We start from the raw sequence: 12,649 nt of genomic DNA on the forward strand, positions 1-12,649 counted from the left end.
AGTAAGCGACTTCCAAATGTGCCTTTTTTCGGTTTATTGTGCCTTTTTTCATTTTTAGTGCCTATTTTTCACATTATAAATGCCTTTTTGCCTGCCTATTTTAACGAAAATAAATGCCTGAACTTCCGGGCTCTAGTCATTACATAATCACTTGTGGTTCTCATTCTACCTAATTTTTAAGATCTGACATTCAAATTGGTAGACCCTATATTTGCAAAACTCGTTGCCAAGTTGACATCTAGACTTTAGTCATCCTTCTGAAATGACACACTAAACAGTTGTCAAAATAAAAAATGACAGAACTCAAAATTCCAAAGGTAAATATTCAGGGCATTATGCGGCATTTGAAAATACGGGGATATAAGTAGTAATAAAACAAGCTCTCCGAAGACTGTGTTTATCTACACACCAGATACACATTTAATAGTTTGCAACTGTGAACATGGAAATGTATTCACTGCTGATTCATCATTAGATTGTAACGGCTGTTGTACATGTTTCAGCCATACAGTAACAACGTGAACCTAGGATACTTCCATTGTCAGCACCACAATACCACAACGCATGTATCAGGACAAATGAATACACAAACCTTGCAAATATTAGACATGTAGGCTAAGAGGGAAAATCCGATATTACCACTTCCCTTTGAATACGTTGTTTTTCTACCATTTTTCGTTTCATTGGTTCAATTCCCCCTCTTCCTGGGATCACTGCTAGGCTTCTGGCTGCGTTACCCTGGATGTTCGATCTACTGGATGCATTCCTCCCTTTGTTTTACAGCTCATAATGTGGTTGGTAGTCTCTCATTCTTCACAAAATTTGTGTGTTCCCTGCAACACTGCTGGGTGCTGTTTCACTGCAGGAAACGATGTCACAGATGCCATCAAGTGTTGTGTTGGCTTGCCAGCATTCAGGCAGCAAAATGGACATTTTTGAACAACTGTAGTGCCGAAACTACACACAAAGAAGAAAATTGTTATGGAGAAAAGTTGTTTGTTTTGATGTCCTGTATACATTCCTGTGGTCCGTGGGTGCCATTAAAATTACACCCTGTATATATATATACATAATGTTTATAAGTGAGTGAACTGAATTGTTTATATTTTCATTTCATATATACAATATTTGGAGGCAGTACAATATACATGAGTTGTCAAAATACATTATCATACATTATCCATGTGTGTGTGTGTGTGTGGCTGGAGTTAACTCGGGATAATAAAACATAAGTTTTATATGTATAGATATTCCATCTTCTTAGCTATATTTCAGGTAAAATATGTATTCTTAGTAACGAGCATACAATATAGAACAAAGAAATGGATTTAAAAAAATCCAAAATTTGGGACCGAATTTTGGAAATTAATTTGTAAGACAAGCAGTTAATCATTCCACATGTGTAATGCTTGCAACCTTAATGTGGTATAAATATGTTTAATATACTGATATCTGATATAGTGGTGACTATATATGCTGGGTTACAGACAGTCCTATTAAGGAATGAAATTCATTAAATCTTTCAAATATGCATTCTCATTGTCATTGCTAGTATATTGATGTAAGAAGGTAATAGATGTAATATGCAACAAAACAACACAAATACAAAACTTATATAAGCTTTTCAAGAGGAAGAAGTAGATATACATTTGCATAATCAACATTTTAATTTAAGAAAAGTTCAACATAGTCCAGGGCCATATGTAAATATTTCTATAGTCCGTGGGTTTCTGAATGAAGTGAATATATGACTACCGGTAATACGTTGCTAGTGTGGTACACAATCATGAAATACCAGGTGTTTTGTCTGCAATTGTGGCATATGGCCTGTGTGATGTCATACATCCAAGATGGATGCTGCTTCATGCACTAACAAAGAAAATAGATCATGTCTCCTTCAAGAGTGGTTTTTGACAATAAAATTTATATACATTTTTTGTTCAGAATGGAAAAGGAACAAAACTGATTCTTACAGGATATGAATAGTATTTTATGTGCAGGATCTCCATAGTTCTTGGATTTCGGATGTCATGTATGGTCTCTGACACATTTTCCAGCAAAACACCTGTAGTAATACATGATTGTATGCCTTCACACGAAGGCATCTTCCATACACATATCTTCCCTTCGTGCAAAAACCCAATAAACTTATAAATGGTCAAAATGACTCCCATTGAAGTTTAGGAGATATGCTTGTTTTTAATTGTTAATGTCTCCATATGTATAGAACTTTCAGAAAAAGACAAAAAATAGTTTCACTGGATATATCTCCATAACAGTGTGAGATATGAAAAAACTGTAAGAATCAATTTTGTTCCTTTTTCTATTCTGAACAAACTATATATGTATAAAATTTTGGCGAAAACCACTCTTGAAGGAGTTATGATACATTTTCTTTGTTAGTGCACAAAGTGGAAGCCATCTTAGATTTATGACATCACACAGGCCAAATGGCACAATTTCGGGCAAAACACCTGGTAGTACATGATTGTGTACCACACTAGCAACGTATCACCGGTGGTCATTTATTCCGCTCATTCAAAAACCCACGGGATTACATATGCCCCTGGACTAACAAGAAATTATTTGTACAAAGAGACTTGACTGTTTATTTACAACTCATGAAAATGTCCAAAGTAACATCTGGCAATTTATATTGTTAACTAAAACTGTAAATCCAATAGCAATAAATTATATATAATTTTTTACTTGATATTGGTATCACAACAGTTAATCTAAACAGCATGAATATTAAAAATTAAAACTATGTGGATATTCCATCAGTGTCTCTTTAAATATTCAATGAATGAGGCCCACACTGACTGTAACTACAAGGCATAAAGCATGCTGAGGGCAAAGGCTTGTCAAATAGAATCTCATTGGACTGCATGTGGTAAGTACATTGAATCCCATTGCCACTGTTCCCTGTCTTCTAGTTTTAACCTCCGAAATCATTTCCAAAATGTACAATGCACAAGTACTCGCAAACAAAAAAGTTTTCTTAATACACAGAAAACAATTACATTATATTAAATTTTATGGTCACAAGAAATAATTGTCACATTAAGTTAAACTGAATAGAGTATAAACTATCCTTATGGGAAGGGGAAAAAAACTTAAGCTATTTCTGATCAACAGTAGCAAAGACAGTGCTTGAAGCAAAAGGGGATTCCCCAACTAGGATAATTTGCACTAAGCCCTCACCCATTTCATTGCCACTGTGCTGATCCATACAACATCTTTACCTAACCCTAAGGCTCAGGAAACTCCCTTCTCCCACCTGGAATTGTCATTCAACCACTTAACATAGGCAGAACCTTCATCTCATCCACTGTGAAAGTGCACTTTTGAAAACATTTGAACCTAGGACTACTTATTCTGTTAGTCTTATTTTAACATACCCATTCCTCATCTCTCTCCTCTTATGATTTGTGTCATAGCATGAATCTAATAATTTTAGTACTATGCTCTACATTATGAAAAATTTCAGGTACAGAAATTATGCTGAATGTATAAAGTTCATTTCTTCAATTTCATACTCCAATCAAGCCTTTGTGAATCATATTCCCAATGCCCCAAAAAATGTATAACCTCTCCTACAAATATCATGTACAATCTTCTGTTCATTCATAAGAAGTTTGAAGCCAAGTGTACAAAACAAATAAATGGCATTTATCTACTTGCATCTCTGTTACATGCATTTTCAACCAGTTTCAGGAGATTTTCTAAATCTTCAACTTCATCCCTCTTCACCCCAATACTTTCAACATCAGTGCAATAGTTCTGAACATCTAATAACAACTGTTGTCGAATTTTGTCATCATCCCCAGCCCCTTTACCTTCACTTGAAGTGCCAACAGATTTGTCCCTGATTTTCTTTAGCCGGCGCAAACTTTCTTCTGTTTTTTGTACAGAGGTCAATACATCATTTACACTAGTTAAATAGTGCTTGGTAATGGCAGAGAATATTTTAATCATCCACTGCAGTAGTAAATCATTACTTATGACACATTTCTGCACTTCATAGAAATTCAAAGGGGAACCCATTATAGCTTTTACATATGGGCAAGGTTTTGTTGGCATTTCACGATTAGTGCGTCTAAATAAACGTGGAATGTCACTTACTTGTCTCAAGTGCATAAGGCTTCCAATACACACTTCCATAACTATTATGTCTGTCACTGTGGGAATCTGTGTTAATAACATTGACTTTGACTCATCTAAACTAGAACTCAACAAATCCTTCACTTGTGTGGGTGCATGTCCTATTTTCATGAAAACATACTCCAGAAACTGGGGCAATTTTGATAAAAAAATTTCTATGTCCACATACACACGTACCATGCAGTCTAACTTTGATAAGTTATCTTCTTTCACTTCTTGAAAACTATCTGTAGGAGAACTGATAGATGACACATCTGTTGGAATGGATTCTACAGGCCAATCTTGAATTAATATTTCACCCACCCAAGTGTGATATCTCGCAATTAATTGTAGACATAATTTCCAAAACCTATGTAACAGTTGTTCCAGAAACACCCCTGTTGACCAGCACTTTATCAGGCATTCCCATGTGGTACTAGATGCAAGACAATAAAATTCTGATTCACTTTCAAGGGTCTTGGAAATCATAGCTGTGGGACTTAAGGCAAGCATTCCTTCCAGCATTCCACCAATTTCCTGGAATCGTATTTGGAAATACACAGGCAAATTCCACCTCTGAAGAAAACTTTCATACTGTGGATGTTTACGTAGCATCGTAACTCCAAATTGTGTCCCACAATGTCTCTCTAACTCTGCAAGAAACTCCAATGTTTCTGAATATCTCTGATAAAAAACATCTGGGTTCCCAGGAGCATATATAGATGGTAGATATGTTTCCAATCTCTGTTCTACTTCAGACCAAAAACTATTTACCAGAAAATTGAAGCCTTTCACTGTAGGCAATTTTATTCCTCTAGTAGTCAACTGCATTAGGGTTTTCATGTGTATGTCCAGGAAAGCTAATATTTGACTATACACTCCTTTTAAATTTCTTGGGTCAGACTGAAGGGAAACTTCACTGATGACATCATGCATATATGGACCTACAATTTGTTTTCTGTATAAGTATTCTGCATCCGATATTTTATCTAACAAAATATAAATGCGAAGGCAACGGACAACGTCATCTGCATTCTCTTCTTGCAAACTTTTCAGAAACATTTTATCCAAGCTCGAGGTTAGAAGTTCTTTTATAAGCACCACTCGTCGTTTTAAATTGTCAGTCAACTCAGCTTCACATTTAGTAACACAGAACTGTAGTTGATTGTATTCGGACGCAGCTCTTTCCACAAGGTCAGGATCTGGATTATCAGTTTCATTTTCAACTTTCACTTCTAAAAGAACTTCTAGTTTTTGAAGGAAGCATAACACACGAACTAAGTTTTGTAGACTCGTTTTCTTCACACGCAACTCGTTTCTTTCCTTCAAGCAACATGACAATTCATGAATAGCTTCGTCCAGATTTAACTTCACCTGTAGAACCTCTTCCTTGAGCTGACCTAATGGTATCTGAATGCGACTAATGGCCTTATCTAAACCAATTAAATTGCTAGATAAGTTTACGAAATCTGCATAGTCCCTGTTGATGAGTTCGATCATAGCAGATCGAAGCACCTTAAGATAAATGCCCAAATTGTCTCTCATTATTTCAAGATTAGCTTTCCTTCTGTGGTCCTGAAGAAATTGATCTACTGAAAAATCGTTCTTTATAAATTCATTTTTATCAAAACACAAATCAATTGGGCCAGCAGGTAGTGTATAATCAACTCCTTCCGAAGACATGGTCTCTTGTGTTAATTTTCAACATGAAAAAAGAAAGAAATGATTCAATGTAATCCTTCCTTCACGACAGCCTTCAAAAACAAACAACACTGAACGGAACTGTAACAGAACACATTCGACACGCATATCAATCACTGTCTTGATAGTTGTCCCTTGCCACGCGGCTAACACGAAGTAAAATAACAATCACTAAAAAGAGTCAGTTCTTTTCCGTTCAACAGAGCTTCAACGTAATTAACTCCACCACTAAAATGATTCAAATTATATAGAACCGCATACAACAATTTTGATTGTAATATCCATGATCGATGGTTGGTGTGGTGGCAGCAGGATGAATCGTAAGATCTGACTTTCCATTCCAGAGTATCTCGAACCCCCTGTTTAGAATCTTTTGGTGAAAAAATATCAACTATTCAATTAAAAGTTGCATTCCTAGAAGCAGGAAGTATTAACTAGAATACATTTCTCTGTGCTAGAAGGAATTAATATAATACAACTTCAAACGATTACAGGATTAAGCAGCAGATTTATTCACACCAATGTGGAGCACAGAATACACAATACACCACAAATTCAATATCATCAGCAAATCTGGCCTCTCAAACCTACTTACATTTCCATTTTTCACATAAAAACTAAGACCAGGTATTTTTTTTGCTATATGTCGAAGCATGTTAATCAGGTCAGGTTAGAACTGCTCTTTTGTTTGTGTTTCATGTTGGTGCAAGCAACTTTTTGTGTGAAGGTTACAAGCGCAAGTTGCCGTGTTGCGTATATCGAAACAGTAGTCGATGTTCATATGAACTGTCGATAAATTTCTATTCCATACAATGTATTACAATAGAATATTTATTTGAAATAAGTAAAATATAACAAATTTCGCAAAACATAGTTAAATTAGTAATTAAATTTTTAAAAAGAAACATCCTTCGTACAATTAATTGTGTTCATTGACTTGTGGCTGGCTCGACTTGCGCACAACGTGCTCATTCCTCGTTATTCTCTTCAACATGGCGGCAAACGCGGTAGATACATTGGCAACGTATGATGGTAGTGTAGATGACGTACCGTTGGTGGTAAGTTAATATGCATAAAATTAGATATGTTTATGTGAATAGAAACTCTTTTTAGGTTTTTATTGAAACAACTAATCTTATGTTAGCGAAATTTTTAGAATCGCACTGACGGTTTTTGTCTTTGCCCATGCGGTCCGTAAGTTCACAAGTATTGTGTTAGATCGAAGGTCGTAACTATTTATACTAATGAATTTATTATTCGTTATAACCTATATATTCTGCTGTTTCTTGGTGTAATTCACGGTATAATTTTCTCATTGTAATTGAGACTGTACGGCTAGTTACCGGCATTGCGGTTCCCATTGTTATTTACAATGTTTCAGAAAACTTGCAGGACGTAATCGACACAAGAAATGTGAAAGATTTACAAGTTACGATTACAACGTGCAAGGTAATACGTATTACTTTTTCAGAGATATGAACTAGAAAATTGTAGTCTCAGCAATTTTTTGAAGTTTGTGATTGTATTTCTTTTTGTTGTATTTCTTTTTGCAACCGCGTTGCATATTTATCCCCTTTATTGCGACCGGTTTTCTTTATTTTCCGCTCTGTAACATACAAAGATTGTTTTTTCGTAAACCGGATGCTGTGTTCTTTATTAATGGAATTTCCAGCATGCGCATATATACACGTGTGTTCATCAGTATTAGTGTTTCCGAATACTGCCACCACACGGGCGAGATCGCGTGACTTTCGACGCTCGCGCCATCTGCAGGTGAGCATAATGGAAACAACGGCATAATGTCGCTTTATAGAAAATGAAAGTTCCTTACATAAAAAGTTATTTCCGCCAATGGTTCGTGGGGGTATCAGTCAATGGTTCGTGGGGGTATCAGTCAATGGTTTGTGGGGCTATCCGTCAATGGTTTGTGATGACATAATGAACACGAAAGTAGGTATTTTTCGGCTAAGAAGGTTGAGACACTGCATACCCACTCCAAATCGACAAAACACAAGCACGACGTGCGATGATCCATGACTAGTGCACGCCATATTGTCTGTTACCCAAGCAGGTACTATTATAGTATGGGGGTGACACCTATAAATCATATATTTCACACTTTTTTACACAGCTAACGTACTATTTTGGAATGCGGAACTTTTCCTAAGCTGAAATAATGCATTTCAAACTAAGATAATGTCTATTTGTTACATTTACGAGTACTTACTGTTACTTGTTATTTCGATTCTGTAACACATTATGGCGGATGATAGCGTACTGGTTCAGAGCACGTTGAGAGTGTTTTGTCGATTCATGCAGTGTTGCTGCAACCTTGTTCACCAGAAAATACCTACTTTCGTGTCTGGATTTGAAATTATGCTAATACCTCACAAACCATTGACTTTAGCCCCAAATACCATTTTTCGTTAGGTTAAGTTAGGTTAGGCAAGCATAGTTAAAAAATATAAAAAAATTAAAAATACTTGACACGTCATGTTCTAGTGAAAACGCGGTAAGTTTAAAACACTGACTACGGGGAACATTGTGCTCTCGTGCAGAAACAGCATGTCGGACAGAGATTTTCGCAGAAAACATGTATTCACATTAAAATGGATCAAAACTACATTCACGAACTTCCACAACGCTACAGAAAATGATTTGCGTAAGTACTTTCTCCTGTAAATTTGAAGAAATCTGTCACCCCTATACTATGTTATCACTTCACCTTAAAGAATCTTCCGCAATGCAGAATAGCTAAGTATTAATGCTAAAATTAACGAAATAAAGGAGTGAGAGGTGTTCGGGCGATATCACATAATTACCTAAATTAATTTTCACATTACCAGTACCTCTTTCTCGTAGGTCTTTTCGCTTGCCTGAGACACATTAGTAGTCCAATGTTAACTGTATGGGCAGATCCACCGAATAATTTTGCTTAAGAGGATCTAATGTATTATTTTGCTTCTCTTGTAAAGTTTACTCTGAATTGTGCCGCATGAACTTAACTTTAAATACATAGTAGTAGGTGTACACCTTCCTACATAATCGAGCGTCGTGCTTGTCTTTTGTCAATTTTTTTCATTCGTAATTACGTATCTGCTTCGTGGAACATACCTGAAGGTGTATTGACATTGTTTTGATGAAAGTAATTGCAATTTTTCACATTACCAGTAGCATTTCCGCTTGCCTCAGACACAATATGGCACATCCACCTTCCTACATAATTGCACAATTGTTATACAGTGTTTCAACCTTCGGAACCCAAAAATGCCCATGAACAAAACTCCTCCGATCTATTTTTTTTCTTTTTTTTTCTCTTTGATAACCACTTTTCACGTTGTTTAATGAAGAAAATTGTAATCTTTCGTGGCGCTATCCGTAAGTGGGAAATTTAAGAAACTTTTTTTCGTTTGAAATTTTTGAGTCTAAATTTCCCACCAATTCCAGGCTCTGCCCCTGGGTAATTGTCCTCAGGCCCCCAACCGCTATTGCGGCCCCGCCTCTGCTTCACCCCAAACTTTTACATTTGAAGACATCCATTTCCAGGATACGGAAAACTTACCTGAATTTCACCACTCATCCAATGTCATATTAGGCATACACCCACAGCCCATTCCTTCTAATGAGTAGCTTACATTTACTGCCACATTTTGACATTCCTTTCTTCACGATCCAGTGTTCAATTAAGAAATCCACTGGATCTTCCGCACCCGGTACAAACTGCACCACACATCCAGTCATAGGTGTGGATTCCATGGGGCTTGGGGGTGGGGGCTCGAGCCCCCCCCCCCCCAATGTTAATGATATGGGGCAGATCCCCCTAATAATTTTGCTTAAGAGGATCTAATGTATTATTTTGCTTCTCTTGTAAAGTTTACTCTGAATTGTGCCACATGAACTTAACTTTAAGTACATATTTGAAATGTTCTAGACCATCAATTTGGAGGCTGAGACCGCTAAACCATCAACTTTTGGGGGGTGGGGGGCTATGACCAGAGACAGCAAAACACACGACTTATTACTATATACTAAGTATGTAATTATTAGTATTGTTAAAATTTTTACTAAAAAGAGTTTCAAAAGACTATGTGCATGAATGAGGGTAGTGGATGGGACGTTTGGGCTGCAAATGGCTTGCACATGACATTTCAGAATGAGATCATTGATATATTAGGGAGATCTGTTTTGCACTCCGTGGTAGCAAATATTAAAATTCGGGAATATTTTGCTATTATGGTTGACGAAATTTGTGACACACATCTGTGGACAATTAATATTTTGTATTCCAACTGTGAACAAAAATTTTGATATTTTTGAAGAATTCATGGGCTTTTATGAGATTCTGAACACAGAGGCCAAAACTTAAAAAAAGGGAGAGAGTGAGTCATTCATTAATTTATTTCAGTGATCAGAACCCCTTCCCCCCCAATAATTTTGCAAAGTCGGCGCCCCTGCATCCAGGACACGTCATGGTTCTAACTCTCGTTGCAAACAGACTGTTCAAATCCAATGAACATGAAGAAAACACAAGCATGACGTGCGATTATCTACGAAGCTGTACGTGCCATACTGTGTCATATGCAAGCGAGACAACTCAAACAAGTACTCGTAATGTGCAAAATTGAAATTACTTTCATAAAAAAATAAAAAAAAACCTTCCCGATGTTAGACAATACTACAGTAACTTATTAGGGTAAGTAGTTTCTTCTGTAGAAATGAAGAAATCTGTCCGAACAATAGTATGTATTTTTCGGTGTAGAAGGTTGAAACGCTGCATATCCACAAATGAGTCAAGATGTGCCTGCCATATTGTGTGTTCCGTAAGCGAAGAAAGGAAGGTATCATTATAGTATAGGGGTGACTGATTTCTTCAAATTTACAGGAGAAAGTACTTAAGTACACTTTCAAAGCCTCCTACATGCAAATTAGTTTACTGTGCATGATATTTCATGTGGGATATAAAGGGGATTTTCAGGCTCTTCGCATTAAAATGTCTAAATGCTTTTGTTATTGCTCTCTCGACAAAAATAGGTTAGTCAAGGTCAGAGCTTCCCTTTGCCTCCTCCACTCCCCTGGCCCTTCAGGGTTGCCTTACTTCTAAGTTGCTCAGTAGACACTTCGCACATTGTACAGTCACAGACACTTCTTGGTTGTAATACAGTCACAGACACTTCTTGGTTGTAATAATCTCGTTAACTTTCAGTGAAACTGTTACAATGCGGAAGTGTCAATAACTGTACGTATGTGGTTGCTTTAGTCTTCGCTAGTGTATTGTGGAAGTTATTTGGTTTTTGTATTCATTGTGAATGCCATTGAGGAGCAGCATCCTAAGTAATGGTGCTCTACGTGCCTGCAGAACGGACATATAAACAAAGTAAGATAATCATTGGAAACCTTTACAGACAAAGTTTTTCAGAAATCTTGCATATAATGAAGAAGCCAGGAGGAACATCCTACTTTGAAAGTACATTCTAAGATTTTTATGCTAAATTTTCCTGCGTATTTAGTCGCATTTATTTCCTTAGAGAGCAGGGCTGGTGCAAGGTGGTGCTTACACACCCCATATTTTATTTCTGCATTTTTTCAAAATCTATGTTTAACCGAAAACATTATTAACTCATGTAATGTCACAATAAGTTATAACTTATTAAATACTTGTCATATTGAGTGTAGAATGTTAGGTATTGACGTAACACCACTATTTTCGCATACAGTAGAGAAGTCATTGATCCTAATTTGAAAGTGAAGCTGCATTGCTCTGCTGTAGTACATATGTATCAATGAAGCCTATTTGTTTCAATGTTCCTTCAGTTGGTTCAACAAAATCAAGACAAAATTCCCTGCCTTTTCCCAGTTTTCCAGGTCTGTCGCCACCCTGATTATGTATTAAGACTTTAAGAAAGTAGTTATAAAATGTAAACCGAAAACAACGAAGGGGCTGTCTGAATAAACAAAAGAGGAGACTATTCTTACCAACAATGCTCGCGAGACAGAGAAAGAAGCAATGCAGATGAGAATTCAGAAAACTCTTGAGTTAAAATATACCTCCAAAAAGTTTTCGGAGGTCACAATTCTATAACAGCATCCAAGGCCGAAACTAACCACCACTTTCTCTTGCGAATTTGCACCGCAACCTTTGTCCTTGACAGATAACCAGTTCCAATAGCCTCTGTCAGGCTGCAGCACCCGGGAGTCTTGATAACTCAAAACCCATATTTAAACCTTCGCGCATATTTAGACCTCCTCTACGTCTAAAAAAGGATAATGTACAGAGAATAATGAACGGATATCTAAACTTTATATAATACTCTTTAATAACGGGAACTAACCCATCGTTATTTTCCATATTTCAATTCATTCAAGGTTCTTAATTGTATGTTGTGTTAAAACTCCAAATACAAGTGCAATTCATACAATACAGATTCAGTTTTTGTGAAAGTAATTGTGATAGGGAATGTGTAGTTCAAGAAAATATTGTAAACTGCATATAGAAAATTGAGGGCTTTGCTTCTTTAAAAAATATATTTGCTTATTCTTTAAAGAGTTCCAGTTTCTAATGCCTGAGAAACATTTGATGAAACTTTTAGTAAATCCTTTCTTTTGTGTATTGTACTAAGTATTGCAGTTCTGGATAGGTTTTGTGTTCGCACTACACACTTTTAAAAATATATTTTTTGTTGCTTCACAGCGGCAAGATTAGAATTTAAAGAAAACAATCCATTTTTACAGTGCATAGAAGTTCTTATAAGAATTCAATAGCAGTAATGGGGTGCATCCCTGGAAAATGAAGGTCAACCAAAAAGTT

General features: G+C 36.4%; 2 protein-coding genes across 2 annotated transcripts in view; one reads left to right on the forward strand and one right to left on the reverse strand.

Moving 5' to 3' along the window:
• Positions 1 to 427: 427 nt before the first annotated feature.
• On the reverse strand, positions 428 to 5,963 carry Cog2 (conserved oligomeric Golgi complex subunit 2). Its single transcript, XM_083118971.1, has one exon. The coding sequence runs from the start codon at positions 5,824 to 5,826 to the stop codon at positions 3,673 to 3,675; it is 2,154 nt and encodes a 717-aa protein (XP_082975097.1). The 5' UTR covers positions 5,827 to 5,963; the 3' UTR covers positions 428 to 3,672.
• Positions 5,964 to 6,774: 811 nt separating this feature from the next.
• Art1 (arginine methyltransferase 1) overlaps positions 6,775 to 12,649 on the forward strand; it is a 28,082-nt gene continuing 22,207 nt past the window's right edge. Inside the window, exon 1 of the mRNA XM_083118972.1 lies at positions 6,775 to 6,902. Within this exon, the coding sequence (XP_082975098.1) occupies positions 6,837 to 6,902 (66 nt within the window). The 5' untranslated portion in view covers positions 6,775 to 6,836. The remainder of the gene's footprint in view (positions 6,903 to 12,649) is intronic.

This window comes from Lepisma saccharinum, chromosome 3 (assembly GCF_977018435.1).
Source record: "Lepisma saccharinum chromosome 3, izLepSacc3.1, whole genome shotgun sequence".
Taxonomy (NCBI): domain Eukaryota; kingdom Metazoa; phylum Arthropoda; class Insecta; order Zygentoma; family Lepismatidae; genus Lepisma; species Lepisma saccharinum.

Excerpts from the sequence above, each read along its gene's own strand:
- Cog2 (XM_083118971.1), bottom strand. The coding sequence starts at position 5,826 with ATGTCTTCGGAAGGAGTTGATTATACACTACCTGCTGGCCCAATTGAT.